Here is a 27,939-nt window from a genome sequence, read left to right as displayed (position 1 = left end):
TAGACTGCCCTAAGGTGTCAATATCCTGAAGTTCGTCTCATCTACCCTACAACAAACGTGAGAGAACAGCTTACCCCCAACAACAAAAACCTTTGTTACTAAGTTAAAGAGAATGGATTTCAATAGTCTTGTTTCGATGACTACATGGATTGGAGAGCTGTTTGCGGAAAAGAGACTGAAGTCCCTTCTTCCTCGGTCTTATAGCTTCTCAAATATCTCATGTCACTTTAAATTGTATGGGCGTCACAGCACTTGATCTATCGCGGACCAGGATCTGGAATCACCCTCGGTCATAGTGGATATTGGAGGAACATGATTCAAGCTTTCTCCGCTGAATTGGGAAGAGCCTGACATCCAGCTAAAGCTACCCACTCTTCTCCATACACTGTAATGTACCTTCAAGACTACTAGTCAGTCCTGGGGATCATAGGCAATAATATAAAGTGTACAGTGATGTTTTTTGATACCATTCTTTACTACGCTCACTCTGAAGTTTCACAGGTGAAGTCCCACAAAATAAACAAAAAAATCGCTTTTTTGGCCTTGCGAGATCCCTGTGGGACCCCCCCCCCCCTCTAAGAGACCCGGGAGGGAGGGCAGTTCCCCCCGCATTGCTGAGGTGGCAAATTATAGGCCTTCACAAAAGAGGCAAATGAAAGGAAACCCTCACCCCCCTCACAACCCTCACACCCTCACTCATCTCACCCCCTCATCCTCATCCTCACACACCCTCACTCACCCTCACCCCCCCTCACAACCCTCTCACCCTCACTCAGCCTCACACCCTCACACACTCTCACCCTCGCACCCCCTCACCCTCACTTACCCTCATCCCCTCACCCTCACACACCCTCAGTCACCCTCACACCCTCCCTCACACCCCCTAACCCACACACTCACTCACCCTCACACACCCTCACCCTCACACACCCTAGCACACCCTCACACCCCCTCACTCACCCTCACCCTCACACACCCACTCACACTCACCCTCACACCCCCTCACTCACCCTCACCCTCACACACCCACTCACCCTCACTCCCACTCACCCTCACCCACCCTCACTCACCCTCACCCACCCACTCACCCTCACACCCCCTCACCCTCGCACCCTCTCACCATCACCCCCCTCACCCTTGCCCTCACACACCCTCACCCACCCTCACCCTCACACACCCTCACCCACCCTCAGACCCTCACTCATCCTCACCCCCTCATCCTCACACACCCTCACTCACCCTCACCCCCCTCACAACCCTCACCCTCTCAGCCTCACACCCTCACCCTCACACACCCTCACCCTCACACACCCTCACCCTCACACACCCACACACACCCTCACCCCCTCACCCTCTCACCATCACTCACCCTCACCCTCACACACCCTTACCCTCATCCCCTCACACACCCTCAGTCACCCTCACACCCTCACCCTCACACCCCGTAACCCACACCCTCACTCACCCTCACACACCCTCACCCTCACACACCCTCACTCACCCTCACCCTCACACACCCACTCACCCTCACACCCCCTTACCCTCACACACCCTTACCCTCACACCCCTCACCCTCACACCCCCCTCACCCTCACACCACTCAGTGCTACAACACATATTGTGTTACAATAGGTGTCACATTTGCGAAAGATAAAACTATTGGCATTGTAAATAACAAAGATATTAATTTCGCTATTTTCAAAACAAGCACATAAATAAAAAATGTGTCCTTTACAATGCCAATAGCTCACACTTTCCTAATGCGAGACCTATTGCATTGCTGTGCTTCTCTCCCCTGCTGCACTCTCCTGCTCTCTAGAGATGTGGCCTAACGACCAGAGCTGCCATCTAATTCACGTAAATACAAAACATGTTGCAGTCCAAATGCTATAGGTGTCACATTCGCGAAAGTTATAACTATTGGCATTGTAAATGACAAAGCTATCAATTTAGCTATTTTAAAAACCAACAAATAAATAAAATATTTGTCATTTACAAGACCAATAGCTCCAACTTTTCTAATGCGAGACCTATTGCATTTCCAATGCTTGTTTTTCTAAGGGGAGTACTGAGGGGGGAAGGGAATAGTGTAGGGGGAAGAGGGGCAAGCAACATCGGGTGGTGGCAATGAACAAACTGTGAGGGGGACGGGGCATGGCACAAGCAGAAACAAAGGGCAAGGAAAGAGGGATACGGGGAAAGCAGAAACAACGTGGAACATACCCCTATCACTTGCCGTAAAAAACACACACATCGATCCACGGGAGCGAGTGTGTGTACATCAAAATAAACAAGGGAAGGGGATCAGCAGTTCCGCGCGGCCAGCAGGAGAGAAAAGAACCTGAAAAGCAAGAGGGAGGAGAAGGCAGCTGCAGCCGAGAGGGAGCAAGTTTCTCATACGTGAAGAGCTGGTCAAAATGAAAAAAAAAGTTCCTGAGCCTAAAGTAAAATAGGAGATGTGGAAGAGGCAAGTCCTGAGGGTGATACATGGGAGTCAACAATTAAGAAAAAATGTCGGACAAGCAGGAACCATTATCCAATTAGAAGCAACGTTTTTTAAAGGACACTGACAAAAGGTCATCAGAAGCTGAAGGCGGGCTATAAGCTCCCTGACTTAATACAGCATGTGGCAAGACAACGGATGCACTGCCTGGGCTCCCTAAAAAAGGGCGTAAGAAAAACGAGGTAAGTGACACAGTCAGGGCCAGGCAGTATCCTAACCCTGTAATATATTTTAAAACGCAGCCTCTTTGTGACCAATTAACCCGTTTGTTGCTTCGAACGTTCTGCGCCAGTGCTGAACGTTCGAGGAAACGGGTGCGGCCGCGTCGTCAAACAGACGTGCGCAGCACTGGCAAGGTAGTGCTTGCGACGACCGCTGGCCGACGGCAGCACTAAAGGGGTTAAGTAAGCACCAACAGATTCAGTCACATTTTTCCTTGTTGCCAATTCTTTGCAGATTTTTTAAAATGAAATGTATATTTCTAAAAAATATATGTGTCCATTGACCAGGGGTGTAGCTTGGTCAGTAAGATTGGAGGGGTGTGAGCTTCAGATTTTCCTACAATCATGTTGGCATATAATGTTAAAATACATTATACAAGGGCAGGGCGCATGACAGTAACTTAAGGGGCAGTGGAAAGAGAGAGGAATGTATTTTGGCAGGGGTACTAAGTGAGGGAAAATATAAATTTTGTAAACTTACTAAAAATGTTTAAGACTTTCAAAACAGAGAGAGAGTGAGTGTGTCATTTTATCTGTGTATATGTAAAAATTCCATGTGAAATCCGACAGAGACCTCACCATATCCGACGGAAAGCACTTGCACCCAACGATTTAGTAGCAAATACATTTATTAGGGGGGGGTGTAACACCCCAAACGCCACCCTGAAGCTATGCCACTAACGTTGACTGTCAGACTCCGCGTGTTGTGACTTCACCCCCTTTCCTCTGCCACACCTTGTCTCCTAATTTATGAGTTCAGTTCCAGCACTGATAGTAACCCCATTCAAGTTGAATGTTCATTTATGGTAGTGTCAAGTACCGAGTGAACACAGAGGTGGTCCTCCTTTCATCCTTCCGTTTTCAAGGATTGAGTATACCTGGACCACCACCCGTCATTGCTTTGCAGCCATTTGCCCGTGGCTCCATCCATTATCATTAGGCACGGTTCATTATTTGTAATAATTATTATTTGTACCCTATGCATAGGCATTAAGCCTACCCACTTGCCTATACTACAGCCCTTTAGCGCTGAGAGGGCGCGGAGGCTGCACTCACCCAGAGATCCCTGTCGGAGTGACCTCAGTGCCAGTGACGGCGCAAACATGAGTAAGACCGTGAACAGGGAAGCTGCTACTCATATGTCAAAAGTTTGTCACCTCAAACAACAATAGGAACCGCGGGCATTTTTAATTCCCTTCCTCGGGGGCCGGCACGGGGAAAACGACGTGTGAGTTGAAAACCTCAAAATCTGCATGGAGGGACGCGATTCCTGAAAAGCATGGCGACGCCGATGACGTGAGGGCGCGGCGTCCAGGCGTCCCCGCTCGGGTCGGTGGAGCCTTATCTGGAGGACGTGGCCGCGTAGGATGCTGGGGGCTGCCTCGGGCACTCCAGAGGGGGAACCCCCACCCCACACGTGACCTACCTGAGGAGAATAAGAGGAGCTCACAGCCTCCACGGCTAGAGACAGCAGCACGTCGAGATGCAAGCCGGCACGTGCAAGGAACAAGGCTAAACCAGGACACCCAGGCAGAAGGGGCAACTTACAAGGGCAACAACAACACAGCGCGGAAGATAAAGACCCCACAACAACTCGAGGTCACGCAAACGAAGAACCACCCGCGCTACACCGACGAAAGACTCGCACACACCACAGTGAATGACAAGAGGACCCGCAATACACTAATGGCGCAGCACAGAACTCGAACCCCTCAGAAAGTCCGGAAGACAATGCAAGCGGGCCACACAACCCCCCAGCTCAGAAGACTTCACGCCGGTCCCAGAGTTGGAGAACGGGGGTTCACCTTTACGGCTCGGGCCTGGTTACTGCTGGCAACTTTACTCTACACCTTAAGCCAATGTGAGCAGAATATTGGGGCGACGGCCCATCCACTTGAGAACCCCAAGGCCAACTGGAGTGAATGCCAGAAGGAATCGGGGAATCTGTACTTGGGCGCCCTGGACCTGTACAACGCCACGCGGGTAAGTGCGCCTGCCCTCCCTTCACCCCCCCGCCCCCCCCCCCCCACCACGTCTTGGGTTGCATTTCCCCACATTACACTACTCTCACATCTTTTCTTACATCCCTTCAATCTTATTTCACTTTCCCTTTCCCTTTTCCCACATTCTTCTCACATTTATTTGATCACACTTCCTTTCTCCATCATTCACCCTTTGTTTAATTCTATTCTCACGTTTCTTTTCGGATATTCCCTTTCTCCCACATTCCTCTTCCATTCCTTTTCTAACAATACTTTTCTAATTCATTCAGTTTCTCCCATATTTCTTTTTCCTTTATTCCTCTTCTGCCGCATTCCTTTTTCTCACATTTCTTTCCTCGAATTCCTTTTTTCCCTCCGTCCTTTACCAAGTTCCTTTTCTCACATTTCACATAACTGTTTCTTATTCCACTGTTCACATTCGACTTCTTGTATTCATTTTCGGTCATTCAAATTCTCTTAGATCCTTGTTCTTTTTTATATTTCCATGACGTGCAACGTCTTGCATACCTTTTCTGACATTCCACTTCTCTCATTTCTTTTCTTGTATTAATTTTCTCTCATATCACTTCTCACACAGTCACTTTCTCTTGCATTCTGTGCCTCATTCTCAGGCCTCTCTCATTTAACCCTCATGGACTATAACACAAAGTTTTACAAGTCCGGAAGAACTCTTGCATGAACATACATCTAAGGTGAATCAAACAATCAATGCACCAATGAAACTCTGAAGAAGAGCTGAAAAGGAGCCTGAAACCTAACTGTTAGTAAGATGCATATGGATTCTGGTTTTCCTATACAGAAACAAGTGAATTAAGAGAATTGAGAGTGAATTAAGAAAACATTGTTTGATGCATTGAAAATTAAAACAGAGTTTAAAGGAAATTTGATTGGCCTTGATGTATGTTCGTGCAAGGGTCCCTGTCAAGTTCCAAAAGAGTTTATGGTGTGCTCTAAGAGGATCCTGGAATCCAACACTACCAGGTAAAACACCCACTTTGGTTTGATTTGGGAGGTACCACTCAGGTGTTGCAAATACTGCAGAATATAAGTACTCACTGAAGCTTCTGTTTGGTAGTTAGCTACAACTCGTGAGATCACAGGAAAGACAATCTGGCTAATGACACTTTTAAATAATACTTGCGTCTCACCAGGTAATCCAAAGTTCTCAGGTAAGGTGTCATGTACAGTGACCGTTTTTTTTTTACATCATCTAAGGATAGATATGATCCAAATTTTGCAATGTCGCCACGTGAGCAAGATGTTGGTGTGCAGTCTTACTATTGCACTAAGGCCCTTAGATGTACTAGGGCAAGTTTTGACCAGACTGTAATCCCCTCGTCGTGGGGTGTCCCGAGCTAGAATGTTTTGATAGCCACGGTCTATGAAAACAGTTCTACTTTAGATTTTTTTACTGCTAAACGTATTGATGTAGAGAGTCTGAAAATCTGACATCGATCCAGCCTTGGTGATAATTGCTGAACAATACTCCATTGTCCAGTACAGACAGCACTAAGGGGTATGCCATGATTCTAAGTTCAGCCCGCTGGGTAGAATTCCTGGATCTAAACAGGTGGGTCTGTGCAGAAGCTGACCATGATTGAGAATTAAAATCTTTATGGAAGGAGCAGACTGCAGTGAAAGCCAGAGGTCTTGCATAAATGCAAGAAATAGTGAGGCCTCTTTTGTACCCGCTCTTTTAGCAGCAGATTATCAGAAGGTGAAAACTGTCCACTGGAAAAAAATAGCAAATTTCAGGCCTGACAGATTTCAATTTAAGAACGTAACCAACAACCTGATTTTAAATTTTCAAAAAAACAAAGTAGGTGGCCTCCTCCCAGACAATTGGAAGTTGGAGTAATGGTTCGCGGACTCAGGAATTAACAGGTCACAGGATATAGGCAAATACCCAGCAGGCTCAGGGAAAGTGAGGAGCTTTCAGGGCGGCAGCCCCAAGGCAGCCTTTAGGAAGCTTCACACAATTTCCTTCACAGCACCCTAAAGATTTGCGGATGTAGAGAACAAAAACACTTCTGAATACTGTGCCAAACCATGAAGTCCTGGAGTATGTCATGCGTTTCGTTTCACAACTTTCTGTTTAAACGTATGGTTTTCAACCAATATATTTCAAAAGTGTGGAGTAAATGTGGCTGTCCCAGTTTATTAAAAAAAATTAATTGGGGAGAACACCCACCCTCTGAAACCTTTGTGGACAGGGATGGGCTCACTCATGGGCGCATTTACCATAGATACTATTAGCTTGTATTCAATGCATAATCACTGCGATTGGAAATTTACCCAGAAGACCCCAACTGGATATACCTGGGGATAGAATAGTATAGAAAAAGAAACCTTTCGGGTAGGAGGAGAGCAGACCTAGAATTAACAACGCTCACAAAGTGTTGCTTTAAGATAGATTGCAAGCTGACCACAGCCACCACTGATTCTCATGACAATGTGTTAAGTGTCCTGGTGGTTAATGGTGTCAAATGTCGCTGAAAATTGTAGAAACACAAAAAACCAGGCTGTACTCTCAACGGGCTGTGATACGTATCAGGGAGGATCTGCACTGCTCCTTGAGCAAGAGTGCTAGCTAGACCCCCTAAAAGGCTATGCATCTTCTCAGACTCATTCTAGGTGCGTTTCGGGCATTTCTCAGCAACTTTGCCCATGAAGGGGAGATTCGGCTTGTGAGGTTAACTATAGCAGTCAAATTATTGTGGTCGGTGATCATGAAATGAAGCTTCCTGTTTTATAATTCCTTAACACCTCTGTGTTAGCAGTGCTTGCATGAGTACTAGCATGGGTATATTTTGCATCTCCTTGGTTATCCACATATATATTATATATTTATTTAACCAAATATTCTATTTGGAATTAGGACTAGTAAATTCTCAAGGTTTGGAATATTTGTGCACTTTCAAAGCCTCCTTTCCACTTTTGAGGCTTAGCATGGAAACATGATTAATTCCATGTTCAATCAGAATGTCTGCTTCTTGTTGAAGGTAATTCTTATACCCCCGCCCCCTACCCCACCTCCTCCCATGGGAAGCAACCAACCTGTTGCAAGCAAGAAGTAGCCTTTTTCAAGCCGTACCCCTATTGGCTATTCATCAGGACCTAGGGAGTTCCCTAGTACAACTCCTGCTCTGTCACGCTGGACACACACTTATTGCATGCTAATAAAGGTGTATATGCGTTTACCACCTATCTGGTAATCACTGTCTGCGTTGATTTAGCTTGCTTAGCTATTGGCTCATGGTTCTTCCGGGGGAGAGTGAAGCCATGGTCACAATGACGTCAGAGCTTCGCCTCTACCCTTCTACCTATTTGGTTTAACCACCAGGTAGTGGACATGGGTATGACTTTATTAGCATGAAATAAGTGTGCATCCAGTGTGACAGAGCAGGAATGGTACCAGGGAATTCCCTATGTCCTGATAAAAAGCCAATAGGGGTACTGCTTGAAACATGTCGTCCTTTTAGGAAAACGGGTACATGACACCCCTTTTCCTACCCACCCCCTCTGTAGGCAGCAGCACGCCCGCAGTGGAACGGGATGGACCCGATGATGAAGCATGCTACCAAGGGGTAACCCTGGTGGGCAAGGGTTTTACAAGAAAACAATTTTTCTCCATTGGATGGTTAGTCTCCTCGACTTCACTGGGTTCTTGTTTTTTGCTTATAACTTATTTTTTTTGCTGTCAAAAACACTGATCGATTTGTGAACAATGAATGTAAGATGCACAAAGGTAATCCATTTTAGCCATTTAGTTCCCGCTTATATATTTGACATGTTATACTTAATCTTGCATCCCCTAAGGGTGTTCCAGAATGTTGGGTGTCAGTATGTTTTTTCGTGCATCACACTACTCTCGGATAGTGCACACTTTAAACCGAGTTGCCTCTAGGTGTTTTTAAGCAGCCCGATTAATTGGCCTGGATTTGAGGCTGTAAGCAGTGTGAGTTTCTCAAAGTGCATGTCACTGTGTAGAACGCTGTTCAAAATACATGGCCATCCAATCCTTGACCTCTCTGCAGAAAACACAAAATAATGGTCTTGTATTCCGGTTCCAATTGTGATTCTGTGCAAATGTGTATAAAGGAGGTACACAGTTGGCAACACAACTGACAAAGTAAAAGTAAAAGGAAATGCAGTGGGCGCGTTGTGTGTTTGAAGGCTGGTGAAATGAAGGAGATGCAAGGAAGTGGATTCAGGAGAGAGTGAAAAGAGAGTGCTAAATAGGAAAGAAATGGAGATTAAGATATGCAGAAGGAGGTGATGTGGAGAGACTAATAGAATCACAGAAATGTAGTTAATGTCCTTAATTACATAGACTACAAACCTGTAAGACCCCCCTCACACACACACACTTTTTTATCCCACTCAAATGCTGCTAGTGCCTGTTCTGAAGGTTTGTATGTTGGGCTGGGGAGTGAGTGTGTGCTGATTTTTAGCCGCCTAAAGATGATGTTTGCTGCACACCATTGTTATGTTATTATGTGACTTTTATAGTGCGCGGCTACTCAAAAGAGTGTCCCGGCGCTTTATTGACATCCTAAAGAACAAACACAACACAGTACAAAGAAGCAGGGTTCGGGGAACATAAAATCTAAGAGGCAAAGAGCCAAGTTTTCAGGCCCTTCCTAAAAGACAGCATGTTTGAGTTGCTACGTAACGTGAGGGGCAAAGAATTCCAAAGCTGAGGGGCCCGGAGCATAAAAGAGCGACCTCCCATGCGGGCCCTCCTCACACGAGGGACAATAGCAAGAAACTTCGCCTCTGATCTCAGAGATCGAGAAGGACGGTAAGGCATAAGCCTCTTCTGCAGATATTTGGCCCCTGTGGAATAGAAGGCCTTATGCGCAAGGGTCAAAGCTTTGAAACCTAGCCGCTGTCGGATAGGCAGCCAATGAAGCGACTGCAACAGGCCGGAAACATTGACTCGCCTGTGCAGACCAAAAATGGCGCTTGCCGCCGCATTCTGGACCACCTGCATCCATTGCAGGAGATATTCGGGCAGGCCAAGATATAGGAAGTTAGAATAGTCCAGTCTTGAACCGATCAGGGCCTGCACCGTAATCCTCCTGTGATCCTCGGAAAGCAAAGGAAAAAACTTCCGAAGCATACGGAGAAGACCAAAGCAGGTGCCAGTAAGGGCAAGGATCTGAGATCTTAGAGTCAGACCATTGTCAATTTTCACCCCCAAATTCTTAGCTGACTGAGACGACTGCCTCGGAGGGGACATATCCGCAGGCCACCACACCTGCCAGTCCGGATCGGATTGACAGCCGAAGAAGAGTACCTCCGATTTATCTGAGTTGCACTTGAGGCTGTTCAGTTGGAGCCATTTAAAAACAGCCCCAAGGCACTCGCAGATACTCTCTCCATCAAAATCCTCTCCTTTCCGGCAGGTGAAGAGCAACTGGGTGTCATCCGCATAGGATACGATCTGGGCCCCCGAAAGACTCAGCCAGAGCCGCCAGAGGGGTCATAAAGATGTTAAAAAGAGTCGGGCTCAATACAGAGCCCTGCGGGACTCCGACTCCCAATGGCGGCATCTCAGCAGAGGCCGATGAGGCCCAGACCGTCTGACGGCGACCAGCTAAGAAAGATGTAAACCAGCTGAACACCGTCCCCCTCAGACCGATCTCAGGAAGTCTGGTGAGCAAGCCCTCATGGGGGACGGTGTCGAAGGCCGCCGACAGATCGAGCATGATCAACATGGCTCTCCCACCCAAGTCTAGCGTCTCCTTGATGGCCTCAGACACCTCCAGCAACGCCGTCTCCGTGCTAAGATTGGGGCGGAAGCCCGATTGAGTGGAATGAAGCAGATCGTTGGATTCCAGAAAATTGGAGAGCACGTTGTGAACGTGCTTCTCCAAGGTCTTAGCCAGAGCAGGAAGAAGAGAAATAGGCCTGTAGTTGGCCAAGACCTCGGGGGCCAGACCGGGCTTCTTAATAAGAGGAATGACCATGGCTTGCTTCCACGCCAAAGGGACCTCACCTTGGCTCAAAGAAAGATTCAGGAGAGGGTTGACCAGCGGGTTTACCACCTCCGCCATCTTCGCCAGAAATTTGGCCGGGCATGGATCGATCGGCGATCCAGATTTAAGATTGGCCAAAAGTGTCAAAGACGAAGCAGTTGAGATGGGCGGAAAGTCTGACAGGACTGGCCCTGGGGGGACCGATGGAACAGGACCAGCCTCGAAGCCAAGCAGGGCAGCCGCCGGCCGCGGTGAAAAAGAATCCTGTATCAGCTTAATCTTAGCAGTGAAGAAGCATGCCAGATCCGAAGCCCACTTCTGAGTGGGAACAGACTGGGCCGCATTCGACCGCGGGGCAATATATTCCCTAACGATCGTGAAGATCTCTTTACAGGAGTTCGAGGCATCCTCTATCCTCCTGGCAAAATAGCTTTTCTTCTCAAGGAGAATAGCTCGATGGTAGGCTTTGACCCTGGTTCTGTATTCGAGTCTGGCAGCTGGGTCGTACTGGGCTCGCCAGGTCCTCTCCGCCACCCTGCACTGCCTGCGGGAAGCAAGCAGCGCACCAGTAAACCACGGAGCCGAAACCCGTTTAGGTAATGATCGAGGAGGCCTCAAAGGGGCCAGATCATTTAACCTATCCCCAAACCAAGCCTGCAAGGACTCCAGGTCCCTATCCAACACCCCCGTGAGAGGGCAGGCATGTTCACACAGTGCTTGTGACAGCAATTCTGGAGTCACCCGGTGCAGTGCCCTTGACGCTGATCCAGACTGCCTAGGGGCACTACTCCGGGGTTTCTCAATGCCCAGTATATAAAACTGAACCAGGCAATGGTCAGTCCAAAGAACCGGCATAAGTGTCATCACCTCGATGGGGGAGGTGGAGAAGACCTGATCCAAAGTATGGCCTTTGTCATGCGTTGGTTCAAAAAGAAAGGGGGCTAGACCCCAGGGAACCGTGATATCAGATAGTTTAATCACGTCTGGGTCCAACGCGTCGTCCATGTGAAAGTTGAAGTCACCGGCCAGAATGCAATGGTCAGCTCTCATGGCCAGCACTGACATAACAGACTGTAGTTCTTCAAAAAAAGTGCCTGCTGGACCCGGAGGTCTATACACTAACAGTCCTTTCACTGACTGATGCGGCGCCAAAGATAAAGAAAAGGCAAGGAACTCAGACCCTTTAATAGCCTCAGTGGGAATAATAGAACATACAACAGAGTTCTTCACCACGAGAGCTACACCGCCACCCCTTCCTTCCGGTCTATCCTGCCTATAGATGCTATATTCTGGCGGGATCGCAGAATCGATATCCGGGTTGGAAGAAACTCCCAACCAGGTCTCTGTAAGCATCAGACACACCGGTTTTTCCATAGTCAAGAGGTCAAAGATCTCCTGAGCGTGACTGCACACTGACCTGGTGTTTAATAGCATACAAAGATGCTTCACCGGGACCACCTCCCGGTAAGGGGGTGGCCGTAAAACAGCGCCTTTCGACCAGCCACAGCCAGGGCATGTGCTCTTGCCCCTATAGCGACCAGGGAAAACCTTGAAGCAGCCACACGATACCCTTTGTAGGGACCGAAGTTGCGCAGATGTGTAACAGACCATGGTAGCTCCAAATGGGCACGGTCGGCCCGAGCCCGGGTCTCCCGCCACTCCGCCCGCCTCCGGGACGCTGACGGGCCCAGACGGGCAGGACTCTGGCACGACTCCGGCCACGCGAAGGCACGCCCGCTGCGCGATACCGCTGCGCTAGGCAGCGAGCATTAAGTAGGCGTCCCACAATAGCGTCTGCGCACTAAAGCGCTGCTAATGATGGCGCCTGGAAGAATCACCCCACTCCAAGATGGCGACTAAAGGCTGAACCCACCCCAAGAACCGGACCCGCTCAAGCAGCGGTGCGCTCCGATTACAGTGCAGGTGAGGGGGTAGTTAAAAACCAAAACCAGCAAAGAAAGCGAAGCTTAAACAAATTAATATTTAAAACAATTAGGCAGAATGGGCGCGAAGCGCTAAGCAGCAGTAGGATGTCTTGTCTTGTCAGGACGATCCCTGAAGCAACTCGCCTTAAGTAGGCGTCCCACAATAGCGTTTGCGCACTAAAGCGCTGCTAATGATGGCGCCTGGAAGAATCACCCCACTCCAAGATGGCGACTAAAGGCTGAACCCACCCCAAGAACCGGACCCGCTCAAGCAGCGGTGCGCTCCGATTACAGTGCAGGTGAGGGGGTAGTTAAAAACCAAAACCAGCAAAGAAAGCGAAGCTTAAACAAATTAATATTTAAAACAATTAGGCAGAATGGGCGCGAAGCGCTAAGCAGCAGTAGGATGTCTTGTCTTGTCAGCCGGTCAGTGTCGCCTCGTGTTTACTGACTCCCGTACTCTTCTCTTTTGCAGACTTTCCACAGCTTCAGTGCAGACTTTACAATGGAGATCCCCCGAGTGAGCTGCCACCACCACTGCGACCCCCGGACCCTCAGGAAGGATCCGGATGTAAGTTCACCCTCAGTCTCAGCGAGCAGCACTGAGTCCGAGCACGGAAACAATACATGGGGAGGAACAGCAGACAGGGGATGCTCTGGACAAAGTGGATAAGAAAGGCGTCTCGAAGGGGGCCAGGGCTTGTGCAGGGCCACTGATATGCCAGGCACGTGACTGGTTTTAGGCAGTGTCAAATCCCACCTCAAGTGTCTCTAAAAGGCGCACAGAATCACCTTCTCATTCTTATTTTCATTTGTGAGGTTTCTGGAAATAAACTGGAAATCATTGGCAGCTGGTTCTTTGTCCTCTAGTTGTTGCAGTATTATGTCATGTCCCTCTAGCGAATGATGTTATTGAGGTTATGTCTTTCCTTAATGTGTTTGCTCCGAAGGAGGGCCATTTGAGCCCTTAATTGTTTCAGATGCAGATAGTGAAGGTCATTCTGGTATAGATTTACATTCAATTCAAACCAAAAAGCAATGTCTGCTGCCCTGGCTTGAAAGGGATGTTCTAGTTCTGGCAGTGTGTTGCCCAAGGATCGGACATTTTCTTTTCTGCACCTCTGGATTCAGTTTGGTAATTTGTAATAATTCTTTCACCAGTTTCTGGACTGGGTCCCAAATTCGTAGAGCTTTGTAGGGTTCCATTGCTGGGTGTCTGTCGAGGGTCTCTTTCAGTAGGTTGCCTTTTATATCTCTGTTGCTGATCCCCTAGAGTCACTATGGTGGTCTACCATTGCCTGTGTGTTTGTTTTTGTAGACCTTGGCTGCTACTGTTCATTTAATGTTGTCTGTGTGGTTGACGGTCTTTGTTCCTTTTTAGGTTTTGCTTGGCAATGCGTACGAAGTACGCATGCGCTAGCAAAATCTTATGTCTTGCAGTGGGGAACAGGGACTCGCCCCCTACTCGCCCCCTGCTCCCATTGGCTAGCTCCATAAATGGAGGCTAGCCATTGGGAGCCGGATGTGTCCGTCAAGGCCGGACCAGATTCGGGGGCGTTCCCGACATTTTTTCCCTCTCCGCCTCTGCGATGTCGTCATCGCGGCGGTGGGCGGAGTTTCGTTTTTTTAAAATTTTGTTTTTTTTCCCATTACGCGGCCGACCGCCGCTGGAGGAAGTCGAGGTGAGTGCTGCCATTCCCTCCCCCCTCCCCCCTCCCCGTGTGTCCGTTCCGCCCCCCCCTCCCCGTGTGTCCGTTCCGCCCCCCCCCTCCCCGTGTGAAAGTGGTTGCCTCACCCGCCTAGCCGTGCGTCCGTGTGCAGCTCAGGTCGCAGTTTTTACAGTGCCCGCCCCTCAGGCGTTCTCTTGACCCAGATGGCAGCGCTCCCTGCTCGGCCCTCATCAGCGCTCGCTCCTTACAACATGCCACCGGGCTCTTTCTTCCCGCTTCCAGAGTCTCTGTCCTCCACTAGTTGCTTTAATTTGCATTTCACGTAATTCATGGGCCCTGGGGTGTTCCCTTTTCCCCTTCAATCGTATTGTGTCCAGGATCCGTTCACAGCCCCCTCGGTGCCCCTTCCTCGTGTCTTTCTGGGTCCTCGCTTCCCTGCCCTCGCTCATGTGGTGTTGTGTACCTGTCTCCCGCTCCCACCTCCGCAGTACAGGGTCCAGGCACACTTCACCACACTTACCCGGGCTCTGCTGTCTGGCACTGCAGCCGGCGGTTCGTCTCCCCTTCCAGCGTGTTGGTCTCCGCTCGTCTTTTCTCCGCCGCCGTGTCACTCAGGGACCCTGGGCCACTCGGTTGTCCTCTTTCCAGGTATGAGGTTTCTCAGTCATTGACGCTGCTGATTTGCCTTGGGTTTGATGGCCAGGGGCAGGGAGGGCAGCGGGGACGGGGCAGCAGGGGAGAGCGGCGGAGGAGATGGGGGGGGAGGGGGTTGGGGGGGGCTGCGAGGGGCATGAGGGGGTCTTAACTCCTTCAGAAACTCGAGCAGGCATCAATACTGTTAATCTAACTCATGTTATTGTTCTTAACATCAGGTTATTGTAAGTTGTTATTGCTTCTGATGTTTAAACTCCTTTCGATGAATTTGTGTTCCTCGCACTATGACCATACGCTTTACACTTAGGTACTTTGTAAAAATAACTTTCTCTTATTTGCTCCTCACTTTTGACATTCAAAAGAAAGAAAAAGTAAGTAAGGAAATACCACTCATGAAAGCTTAGTCCTTTGTGACATAATAAGAGATATATTTATTTTCATCTCAGCACCAGGGTGAAAATGTTGATTAAGTGCATTTCTTTTCTCTTTTTGCGGCCGTCCAAAAAAGAAGTCTTTTCAGGCGGGTTTTGGAGCAACTCTTGCTAATACGGATTATGCTACGAATAATTAGTCTATTACCGTATTTTCATGTTAGTTACTAAAAATATATCGGGCATGTTTTATAGAATCACGTTGGGTTGTGCCATGCGTGCTTCAGAAATAGAACAGGAAGTTCATGGCTGGCATATGTTCCACACCCTGCGATGTCAGTCACACTGGTGCGCGAGCGCGCGCCTTTTCAGTCTGACACGACGTCATATGTGCCTGGGGAGTGGGAGGGGGCGGGCGGGTGCACAGCGTTCTTTTAGAGAGCTGAGGCCTGCTGTACGAATATTGCGTCTCTCTGTCAGAGCACTGAGCGTTCCTGTCGCTGAAAAAGCCACAAATATTGCAAATGAGGCGGACAGCTCGCCCACCACCTGTGCAGGACTCTATCCACAGAGCCATATCCGCATGTAAATTCAAGTTACACGAGCAATTGGCTCAATGTGCACGTAAAAGCTGTTTGAGAAATTTAATCGTGCAGTCACAAATCATTTTAGTCATGGCCAAGATTATGCCACAATGGTGTAGTATATTGTGAGTACATTGCTCTCCAAGGCCACTTTTATACCTACTGGGGTAAAAGGACCCATATCATATGTAAGAATAGAAGTAAAATTCGTTCGGATCCTGCTGAAGAAGTTTGTGGTGTGCCATGTGTATGTTATCTTAACTTTAGCCTGGTAATCCATGGTCCTATGCCCGGCCTATACAAAGTTTCCTTGTTTCCTGTGAAACAAGGAAAAAATGCAATTGGCTCGTTGGGATCCCGGCATCCGAGGTTGCCCCTGTCGATAGAAACGTGACATTTTTAGGCAGACGGGGACAGTTTGCCTCTGTGATGTCTAAGTTGATTCCTAGATATTACAAGTGAACAGGGAAGGCCATTTTGAGTAAATGTGCTGGACACTGGCATTTAAGACTCCCCCAACTACATGATAAATCCTAGCTTCTCTCTGTCTTTCTCACTCTAGCTCTCTCTCTCTCTCTCTGTCTTACTCTCTATAGCTCCCTCTCTATATGTCTTGCTCTTTCTAGCTCCCTCTCTCTGTGTCTTGCTCCGTCTAGCTCCCTCTCTCTGTGTCTTGCTCCGTCTAGCTCCCTCTCTCTCTGTCTTACTCCCTCTAGCTCCTTCTCTCTCCGTCTTAATCCCTCTAGCTGTCTTACTCCCTCTAGCTCCTTCTCTCTCCGTCTTAATCCCTCTAGCTCCCTCTCTCTGTCTTGCTCCCTCTAGCTCCCTTGCTCCCTTTAGCTCCCTCTCTCTCTGTCTTGCTCGCCCTAGCTCCCTCTAGCTCCTTCTCTCTCTATCTTACTCCACCTCCCTCTCTGTCTAGCTCCCTCTCTCTCTGTTTTACTCCCTCTAGCTCCCTCTGTCTCCTTCTCTCTCTGTCTTACTCTCTCTAGCTCCTTCTCTCTCCGTCTTAATCCCTCTAGCTCACTCTCTCTGTCTTGCTCCCTCTAGCTCCCCCTCTCTCTGTCTTGCTCGCTCTAGCTCCCTCTAGCTCCCTCTCTCTCCCTTGCTCCCTATAGCTCCCCCTCTCTCTGTCTTGCTCGCTCTAGCTCCCTCTAGCTCCTTCTCTCTCTCTTACTCCCTCTAGCTCCCTCTCTCTGTCTAGCTCCCTCTCTCTCTGTTTTACTCCCTCTAGCTCCCTCTGTCTCCTTCTCTCTCTGTCTTACTCTCTCTAGCTCCTTCTCTCTCTGTCTTACTCCCTCTAGCTCTCTCTCTCTGTCTTTCTCACTCTAGCTCTCTCTCTCTCTCTCTCTGTGTATGTATAGCTCTGTGTACATATACCTGTGTGTGTGTGTATAAGTGCAAATGCAATAAGTCCCACAATTTCGAAAAATAAAGCTATTTACTACTAAACAACAACACCATTTATTTATCTGTTTACTCAAAAAAAACATAGATGGAAATTTTAACATTTACAATGCCAATAGCTCTAACATTGTCAAAGGCAAAACCATTGCATTGTAAATGCTTGTTAGGTTTTGCTTGGCAATGCGTACGAAGTACGCATGCGCTAGCAAAATCCTTATGTTTCTCTGCGGCGTCGGGTATCCGCCCCCTCCTCCCATTGGCTAGCTCCATAAATGGAGGCTAGCCATTGGGAGCCGGATCTGTCCGTCAAGGCCGGACCAGATTCGGGGGCGTTCCCGACATTTTTTCCCTCTCCACCCACTTCGGATCGTCATCGCGGCGGTGGGTGTGTGTTATTTTTTTTTTGGGAGTCGGCCCGTTTTCGTCTTTTTACAAGTGTCTGTTGTTGGAGTTGGCTGCAAGATTCGAGTTCCCACGAGGCAATCAGGTAAGGAGCATTTTTTTAAATATAATTTTTCCCTGTTTCCTGCCCCCCCCTCCCGCTCTCCGTGTCTGTTCCGCCCCCCCTCCCCATGTGTCCGTTCTCCCCCCTCCCAGTGTGCCCGTTCCCGCCCCCCCTCCCCTTTCACTCTCCGTTCAGTGTTGCGGATGTGAAGCAGGAAATTAAATTTTGAACCGCCAAACATGATGTCAGAGTCATCACTCAGTAATAGATTATCAGCGCTCGCCATTAGCCACGACAGATGGGACTTTGTGGGTGGCATTTACCGAAGGGAGACTACACAAACAAGCATCCCCGTTGAGCGGTGGACACTCGAAAGGAACGAAAGCAACTTACTTCGGGAGGCGAGCTGCTGCCAGTCCGAACGACGCGAGGGCCTTTCTAAATCTCGAATTGTTCTGACTTCATGTCTCAGGCTTTACAATGGAATCAGCCAAACTGAGTATATCTAGTAACTTTAGATATGACTTGCACATTTAAATATGCCCCCCCTCTGTCGGTGTCTGTTCCGCCCCCCTCCCCATGTGTCCGTTCTCCCCCCTCCCAGTGTGCCCGTTCCCGCCCCCCCCCCTCCCCTTTCACTCTCCGTTCAGTGTTGCGGATGTGAAGCAGGAAATTTTAGCTGCGCCGGATGCTCCCGGCCGCCGCTCGCCAATCACCGGCTCTGTTGTTGTTGTCATACCGGCGGAGGCAGCTATGACTACCAAAGAGCGGAGACGGGCCGGGCTCATGGAGGTACATGCAGCGCTGTAACTGTGTGCATGCACTCTAGGCGCTGTGACGGAGACGAGTGCTCTGTACATGCATTTGTGTGCTTTGACGGGTCTCGTGCAGAATGCATTGTGTAGCGTGTGTATGATACTTGCAGTGATGTCTGCATCATCTATCTGCCTTTGTATCCTAGCTGTAGCTGGGTTTGCGTGACAGTTCTTCTGCGCGTCTTTGTAGCAATGGTGTGTTTGCCTTTAGCTCGTTTCCCTTCACACAGAAGTGTACATTGTAGCAGCAGAGGAGTGATGGCCGCACCGCACTTAGCTGGGTAACAGTGTAGCCCGTGTGGGTGCACACGGGGCGCCGCGGGCGGCGTCTGTCTGGGTGGATCAGGGCAGGCGCTGACCTCGGCTTGTTTGTATCCGACGAGGATTACCCCAACGGTCGTCATCTACAGAGGCGCATTTAGATGTCATTTTATCACCATCTTTGTTACTGTTTTCAGACAAAGTTTTCTTTATGGGGTAGCACGCTCATTTTTAGGTGTGGGGGGGCTCGCAGTGTGGGGGGCTCTGTGTGGGTGTGTGGGGGGGCCTCTGTGTGGGTGTGTGGGGGTCCTCTGTGTGGATGTGTGTGGGGGGGCTCTGTGTTGGGGGGCTCTGTGTGGGTGTGTGGGGGGGCTCTGTGTGGGTGTGTGTGGGGGCTCGCAGTGTGGGGGGCTCTGTGTGGGTGTGTGGGGGGGCTCTGTGTGGGTGTGTGTGGGGGCTCGCAGTGTGGGGGGCTCTGTGTGGGTGTGTGGGGGGCCTCTGTGTGGGTGTGTGGGGGTCCTCTGTGTTGTTGTGTGTGGGGGGGCTCTGTGTTGGGGGGCTCTGTGTGGGTGTGTGGGGGGGGGGGCTCTGTGTGGGTGTGTGGGGGGGCTCTGTGTGGTTGTGTGTGTGGGGGGCTCTGTGTGGGTGTGTGGGGGGGGCTCTGTGTGGGTGTGTGGGGGGAGCTCTGTGTGCATGTGGGGGGGCTCTCTATGGGTGTGTGTGTGGCATTTGCGAGAGATTAAGCTATTGCCATTGAAAATGACAATGCCATTTATTTATCTGTTTTCAAAACCAACACATAAATAAAAAAGTTGTCATTTACAATGCCAATAGCTCTAACTTTTGCAAAGGCAAAACCGTTGCATTGTAAATGCTTGTTCAATCTGTGTGCTCTTGCTCCTATTTCGTTGTGGAGTGCCTCATTATTGTGAGTTTGTTTGAAGTTCTGGTGAACCTCAGTTTTCTCCTTCATGTCAATTTTATCTCTGTGATTGACCCTAGTCTCGTTCTCGCTTCAGTTTGCTGGTCTTGAATCTATGCAGCAACCTTGTACTCCTGTCTGAAGATGGAGGATCTGATTGATATGCAGAGCAAGGGTGGGCCCGGTGTTGTTATCATTATCTTGCTGTGGATTTGCCAGGATCCATGTTTTCTTTGCAATCCTTCATCAGCTAGTCTCCTGTATGTTTATCCCACTTTTGCGCAGTATATCTGAGCTATCTAGTAAACAATCTCAGTGTTGTTGAGGCAGGTAGTGTTCTGTAGACGATTGCTGTTGAGGGGAGGTATCACTGTATTGGAAGGCATGAGTCGTCATCTGTATATTTTTTCACCTCTCACTCACCTTCTATTTTCCTTCCAGATATGTCTGCGGCAAGTCCACCATGTCCTGCACTGGTATCACAATGCTTTCCAGTTGGAAAATGTCTTCAGCAGCTTCGAAGCACGTTTGATCCATGGCATAAAACACTCACTGCACAGGCTGGAGGTGAGAGAGAGCTCAGATCCAAGCAGGAGTATGCTATGGGAGAGGGCAGGGATTGGAAAGGAGTGAAGGAGCCCCTAGTACCACCCAACTATCTGACAACAGCAACGCGCCATAGCAGATCCTCAGTGAAACAGCCCTCTTTGGAGTTGCATCAAAGAAGAGGAGCTCTTATTTTGTGTTGCAAAGATTCTGCACAATCAGACCCCTCCCACCGGTATTCTCATCCCCTGCTCAAATCACAAAGATTTATTTAAAAAATAAAAAGGCATGCAGGCCATTACACAGTCAACTTGATTACAAAACCCATTAATATAAGTCTACATAGGTGCCAACAGAAATAGAAAGATGCTTCAATTGATAGAGAATTGCCAGTCCCTTGAGATTCCTTAAGAAAATAAAATATTACATATCTAATGAAACAGTGTCAGGAAATGGTGGGTAAATGCAGCCAATGCTTGTGTAGCTCTGCACTGTCTTGGGGATAAGGTTTGACAGCAGGACCATGCGGGGCTGTGTAATCTGACATCAGTCGGTTAGGTATCTAGTTGCACAACTGCTGCCCTTGTTCATCTTTTGTGTAAGAGGAGCTTGCATTGCTGCTGCCCATCCTGTACTCCTTCTGTGCACGATGGAAACTTGCACTGCTGTTTTATGAGTGTCCTGTCCTGCGTATGAACACTGCTGCCTGCTCTGGTTAGTGGGAGGCTAAACAGGGAGATGTTTCAACCTTGGTAATGGGTATCCAGGACTGAGTCTTGTGCCGACAAATAATTCACAGCGACTAATGTGATTAACAGGTCAATACCAGCCTGCTACAGGGGGCAATGCAAAATTAAGGTAAACATTTGTTCATTAGGAAACTTTTGGCTTCAAGTTTGAAAGCAGTAATTGATGACATTATGCGCAATTCCAGTGGAAGAGAGTTCCAGATCTTTGGTGCCGCACCTGAGAAGGCTCTACGACAAGTACTCTTTTTATTCATGATACGTGGTTTCAGAAGGAAGTTGTTAGCGCTTCTTGAGGCTCTCTCGCCACATGATAGTTCAAGCTTTTGTGCTAGGTACCTGGGGGTGTCGTCGTGCAGGGCTTTGTGGGCTAGAACGATAATCTTGAACTGGATTCGAGCTTCATAGGGCAGCCAATTAAGAGACTTTAAGACTGGTGAAATGTGCTCATTTAATTTAGTACCAGTAATTAGTCTGGCCACAACGTTTAGTGCAGACCTTAGAGGAGCCAGGTATTTGGGAAGGCCACAGAGCGTAGCGCTGCCATAATCTAGTCTCGGCAAGACAAGTGCTTTGACTGCTTGTTTGAAGTCATTTTGTGGAAGGAAGGGCTTGATATTTCTCAATGTCCTCAACAAGTGATTAGCTCCCTTACATACATTGCTGATATGATATTTCATATTCAGGTGCTTGTCCAAGGTGATTCTGAGGGATTTGGCAGACTCTATGATGAGAGGGGTTCAGTTCAAAGCAGTGAGGTGAGTAAACCAAAGGTCTCGCTTGAAGGGGTGGTTCGGGGAAGAGATTAGAAGGAACTCAGTTTTGGAGGTGTTGAGCAGGAGATGGTTCTCAGTTAACCAATTTTGAGTAGACGTTAAGGTAGAGTTTAGTGTTATGATGTTATTCAGGGATGACATTTTCAAGTAAAGTGTGTCGTCAGCGTACATATGGAAGGGAATGTTCTTGTAATTTAGAGAATTAGCAAGAGGTTCTAAGAAGAGGTTGAAAAGGATGGGGGAGAGGGCGGAGCCTCGGGGGACACCCATGAGTACTGGAGAGGGCTGGGAGAGGGAGTAGTTTGCCTTAACTCTTTGTGTTCGTTGGTGAAGAAAGGAGGCGGACCATTGAAGCATCAGACCTGAGAATCCCATCCTGTTCTTCAGAGTGGAAAGGAGGTTGATATGATTAACCGTGTCGAATGTGGAGGAAAGATCTAGGAGGATCAGGAGGCATGAGTAATTTTGGTTGAGTATATTTAGTATGTCGTCCATAACGTGCGTGAGTGCCGATTCTGTGCTGTACCCCTTCCGAAAGCCTGACTGATGTTGGTTAAGGAGTTGGAAATTCTCCATGTGCGCGCAAAGTTGGGATTGTACACATTTTTCTAGAAGTTTAGCTAGAGTGGGGATGTTAGATATGGGGCGGAAATTATTGAGGTCAGATTTCTCTGCGGTTGTTTTTTTTAGTATGGGTGATACCTGTGCTGCTTTTAGACATTCTGGGATCATGCCTTGGGATAGCGAGGCATTTATTATCCTTGTCCATGTGGGGATGAGAGCGTTCTTGATCTCTTTGAAAATGGTCGGGGGCAATGGGTCACTTGGATGGATTGATGTTCTGGAGAATCCTGTAGATGTCGTTTTCACTGAAAGCAGTAAATGAAATCCATGAGGCCTTGTTCTTGATGATCAGGCTAGTGGGAATGGGCTTTTCAATGACAAGAGGTGGTGCGGGCCCAGGAGCCGGTATTAGAGCCTTCTTGGATGTAACTTCACTAGAGAGAAGTTGTGATTTCTCAATGAAGAAAGCAGAAAATTCATCGCCAGATGGTGGGCAGACAATGGAGACAGAGTGATTTGTACCAGCAGTTGATTGTTGTTTGACCAGATCAAAGAGTCTCCTGTGGCGATTTGCGGCTTGATCAAGTTGTTGTCTGAAGTATTCTGTCTTAGCGCACTTGATTTGCTTGTTGTACATACTCCTGACATCTCTAAGGAATTTTAGTTGTTCCAAAGAGAGAGTTTGGTTTTCCAGGCTCGTTCAGCTGCCCCAAGATTGCGTCCTTCCGTGTTTAGATTGTCGTTATACCATGGCTTGGATTTTTTTGTAGAAGTATTTTGTAGTTTAATTGGTGCAATATCATCAAGGATGTTGTGGATGGTCGAGTTGTAGGCGTCAGTGAGTAACTGAACCTCACCCAAGTCGGCTTTTACAGTGGTCAGTTAATTCAACTGGGTTAATTGAGCTGAAATCCCTTTTCCAAATCTTAGATTTCGTTGGATGAGCCTTCCTCAGCTTCACCTCCATGGTCATATAGAAGAGAATGCAGTGGTGGTCTGACCAATCGCAGGAGGTAATGGTTTCAAGTGTGATGGACTGACCTTTTGAGATAATGAGATCTAAGATTTCACCTTTGTTGTGTGTTGGTTGGTCACAGTGCTGCTTAAGTTCATGATCCTTCAAAAAGTCTTTAAGGCAAGTAACCGCTTTATCATTAGGATTAGACCAGTGGAGATTGAAATCGCCAAGAAAGATTTGGGACATAGCTGAGTCGGTATTACTCAAGATGATCTCCATTAGTTGTTCAATGAAGGGAAGGTTATCTCCTGGGAGGTGATAGAAAGTGTGAAGTTTGCAGACCGGCCGGTTGTTACTTACGATGTTGAGACTTAGATATTCGCAAGCTGAGTGCGGAGAGGTCTTTATGTGGGATATCGAGAGTGTGTTCCTGTGAATGCAAGCTAGGCCCCTCCAAGCTTCATGACTCTGTCTAGCCTAATTATGCCGTGGGTAGGAGGTACAAGGAGGTCTAGAATAGGAGTGGAGGCTGGATTAAGCCAGGATTCAGTAAGGATGATAATGTCAAGCTCATTGTGTTGAATTAGATTGAATATTTCGGAGGCATGTTTGCTGGCTGACCTGCAATTGAGTAGAACACATTTCAAACGTGGAAGATTTGTGGCTGAGGGAGTCAGGGTGACATTCACTCTCTTGAGATTGTCTTTATTGATGACTGTAGTATTTTAAGGCGGTTCTCTGTGCAGGTTAGGATGTATGGTTTGTATTTGCTTCGGTGGGGTCAAGTTGGGGTTGGACCTAAACGAATAAGAGACGTGAAGGTCGTTAAGGTCACTGGATGCCAAGGACTCAGCTCTTCTAGGCCGTGTGGTCGCGTTAGCTAAGGGAATGGTTTGCACGACAGCTGAGGTTACCAACTGGTCCAAGCAAACCCTAACAATAGTGGAGGTTCTAGGTGGATTCACAGAGGTGAGTAAGGAACTGATCTTTGGGAAAAAATCCTTTGAAAGGACTTTTAGGTCATGTAGTTCAGAAGTGAGAAGGTGCAGCTGGATATATATATATCATCCAGGCGCACACCTAAGTCTGAAAGGAGAAAAGGCTGTGTTGATAGAGAAGGGGAGTCTCTGTGTAAGCCTGCGTGCCCTAAGGTGGTAGATAGTTGTTCCTGGGGAGGGAGTGGAACGTGGGGAACTAATGGGGTACGGTGAACCTTGGGAAACAGAGATGTATCGATAGTCTATGGAGGTCCTGAGCAGTTCCTACGGGAGATCGAGGGTATGGCAAAACATGGCCGGTGGTCAGGAAAGTAGCGTTAGCAACAGGGGTCTGACCAAATCTCTGAGGGTCCTGAGCAATTACTACTGGGGATCGAGGGAAAGATAGATCAAGGTCTGGAGTCAAAGATGTAACGTTAGCGACAGTGGTCTGACTATATCTCTGAAGGTCCTCAGTAGGACCTCCCGGGAAAGGAGGGTGTGACACATCCTGGTCGGAGTATGGCATTAAACCCATCACCCACATAGTATGTGGCTTAGGGGGAGAGATGAGGGGAGAGTGTTCTATTGATGAAGGCAAAGATACAAGATCAACTGGGGATCTCGCCACACGCGGAGCAGAAAGGGTCGGACTAGGTGACTGTGTGCTGAGAGGACTCGAAAAGTTCCTCACTTGCTTGGATAGTGAGAATAGGGAACTGGGTGATTTCTCCATGCTGGGAACAGTACGAGCCGGACTAGCTGGATGTGCACCAAGCTGCCCTGAGATATTTATCACCTGCTGGGTCACAGGACTAGAAGGTTGGGGCACTTCCACCAGGGACTGAGCTGCACTGTGAGCATCTATCAGTGAGGAGTAATTAACAGGGAGCGAGGGTCTAGGCTGAGAGGTGGGGGAGTACTGGTGATGACCTGATTCCTGGAAGAAAGGGGGTGAGTGTCATTGGACTTCGCCGAGGTTGCTTGCTTGAGTGACGGGAAGAATGTGGCTATCTTAATCAGATTGGTATTAGACGCTTGTATAAGGATGATCCCATTGTTGTAGAGGGTGATAGTGGTGCTGGCGTTGAGCGTGGGGGAAGGACCTGTAGTCAGTTTGAGACCATGGGGTGTTTTCCTGGTACTTACTATTCGGAGCATTGAGAAGAAGACTTTACGCCAAGAGGCTCTTTTTCTGTTGTAGAAAATAAGGTCATTAACTCTACTACCTTTGTTTGCACAATGATATTCGTCCGAGATTAAAGTTTCGGGCTTAGACCTTAGTAAGTGATGCTTGTGGTTTTTGGCAGCGTTTTTCAAAAGGTTGGGTGGGTAGTAGAGACCATGTGGAATGTAATTTGTGTTCATGTAAAATGCTCTAATGCTATTTGGCCAGGTTTGCGCTATGTTAATGCAAAAAAAAATCAAAACACTTGAGTAATATTGTTTGTTCCCTTTTAGGTCTCCCTAGGTGCAGCTACTAAGCAGAAGATCGAGGCACTTGACATCCCCCCTGTGCAAAACTGGGAAATAAGTTACTTTGCCCAGCATGTTGCCCAGAACCTGCTCACCTTCTCCAGTTTAGTCGCTCGCATCTTCCATCCTGGCAATCCTGCCAACCACTCAGAGCAGTAGAGCTGGTGAATGAACCTCCCCACTCCGGGAGCAAACGTGGCTCACCACTCTGGATCAGCACAAGGTCACAAGGGGCGACCACCTTTATGTGTTGACTGTGACAGGGAATCTCTGTTTGCGGTCAATTCTTTATTTACTTTTAAACTATTTTTTTTCATTAAAAAATGTTTGTCTCGTTACACAAGGAGATATTAAATATGTAAGTGCCTGGTGCATGTTCAGTACGCCCAAGTGGGCGACGCTCGACTCGGTACCCGAGTTTTAATACAACTGGATCTCTGTTCTAATTTGATATGTATATTATTTATTTATTTATTCATGTATTTAAAAGTAAGAAATAACATATTTGAAAAAGTGTTAAAAATAATTCAGCCTGTAGTGCAAAAATGTAAGAATAACTCCTACATAAAAGTTGTTTGCATCACAGACTTCTGAATGGGATATATATGACAAATAATATGCATCACATTGGAATTATGCCGTCACATACAGATCTGATGTCTGCACAATACATCGTACCCATAAAACGTGTATTAATAATACAAGTGAGGATTCCTGTATTATCTATTTATTTTTTATTTATAACTGTTGATTTGAAAAATGTGTCCATGTGTTTTGCCTCCCCTGGGGTATATGTATTAAATAAACCATGCAAACTTACTTTTTGGCATTATCCTTTTTACAGTTTAATATGCATGAGAAAAAAGGTTAATTATCCGGAAAGATATATTAGCTTATACACTACTTACTCATCCACCATTTTCAGTGGCCCTTTGGTGCTGTTAGGAATTGAGAAGCCCTATTTCTTGACCCAGTCTGGAGTACACGCCTGCTGGTGGATCACGTCATGCGGATCTCAATCTGTGCCTGTGAGTTTGTACCCCTTACTTGATTGTGTGGCCTCTTTAGTGGTTGGGCTTATATTAAGCGTTAGACCAGTAGCTGTCAACAGCAGGGTGTTTTTTTCTCCATTCATGGACTCCGAGTGACAATCTAGAAAGTGCAAGTGAAGCTAGAGCTGTCCATGATGTCAGTGAGTCCTTGAGGTGATAAACAACCCGTTTGTTGAACACAAACAAGAACAATGACAGCGAAGCTCAATCGGTCTGTGATGTCTCCCAGAACCTTTATGAAAAGCTCTTCTGAACTTGGGCCTAACCCCGTGGCGGCTGGAGACATTTGAAAGCTGTGCGGTGTAAAAATTAGGAAGACTCGTGATTAGCGACTAAGCATTGCCTATTCTTTTACTTTCGCCTTGACATTACTTTTAAAACTATGTACCCCATCACACCAATTTGTACAGAATCACAAATACAATTGAAATACGTGACCTCTGCCCTGTGTGCTCTGCAGGGAGGCCATGGAAAAGATGGCCATTTTGACTCGCTGAGAAGCAGTGAGGGAATCCCGCATTGCCCTCAACCTCAGTTCCAGAGCTCTCAATTGTAGCCTGTTATAAACATGTGGTGCCACTAAGTTAAAAGTATGTACTGTACAAGAGTAACGTGCCATATGAAAAAAATACAGAAACAACATCCCGGAAATAGCTTACACTATGCAGTATTAACTAAAAGTACCCACAAATAATTTTGACTTGGACTATGAAGAGACCTCCACCCCAATTACTCGAAATGTTAGTGTCCACCCCCAATCCCCTTCCTGAGATGTTTGTGGCTAAATGGACTCAAAACCTACTACCTGTAGGTTCTTGCGAGGACAGTGTATTACAGCATGCAGTCTAATGACCTACTTTGTCAGCTGTATTGTACTCATAGACATAGCGCATTATTAAAGAGGTCTAACCTCCCAGCCATGCACCACTGTAGTGTTGATGCTACAACACATTTAATTACACATACATGTCTTGGACCTATATACACATCGCTTTATTCATAGAGCACATTGCCCCAGTGAAAGATGACACTGCTGTTGCAAACCTGCTGTTCAGCCTCTCCACAAACTGGCGCATTAG

General features: G+C 47.8%; 1 protein-coding gene across 1 annotated transcript; it reads left to right on the top strand.

The window, feature by feature from the left end:
• Positions 1–4,410: 4,410 nt before the first annotated feature.
• Positions 4,411–25,967, top strand: IL23A (interleukin 23 subunit alpha). Its single transcript, XM_078650309.1, has 4 exons — positions 4,411–4,707; positions 13,112–13,207; positions 20,207–20,332; positions 25,794–25,967. The coding sequence occupies exons 1-4, from the start codon at positions 4,411–4,413 to the stop codon at positions 25,965–25,967; spliced, it is 693 nt and encodes a 230-aa protein (XP_078506435.1).
• The last annotated feature ends 1,972 nt before the right edge of the window (positions 25,968–27,939 follow it).

Source organism: Lissotriton helveticus, chromosome 1_1 (genome assembly GCF_964261635.1).
Source record: "Lissotriton helveticus chromosome 1_1, aLisHel1.1, whole genome shotgun sequence".
Taxonomy (NCBI): domain Eukaryota; kingdom Metazoa; phylum Chordata; class Amphibia; order Caudata; family Salamandridae; genus Lissotriton; species Lissotriton helveticus.
Note: the sequence above shows the minus strand (reverse complement) of the source record. Positions and strands in the feature narration are given on the sequence as shown.

Bases quoted from the DNA above. Each gene is read 5' to 3' on its own strand.
- IL23A (XM_078650309.1), top strand. From the start codon at position 4,411: ATGGCGCAGCACAGAACTCGAACCCCTCAGAAAGTCCGGAAGACAATG. The intron at 4,708-13,111 runs GTAAGTGCGCCT...TCTCTTTTGCAG, and splicing joins ACCTGTACAACGCCACGCGG to ACTTTCCACAGCTTCAGTGC. The intron at 20,333-25,793 runs GTGAGAGAGAGC...GTTCCCTTTTAG, and splicing joins ACTCACTGCACAGGCTGGAG to GTCTCCCTAGGTGCAGCTAC.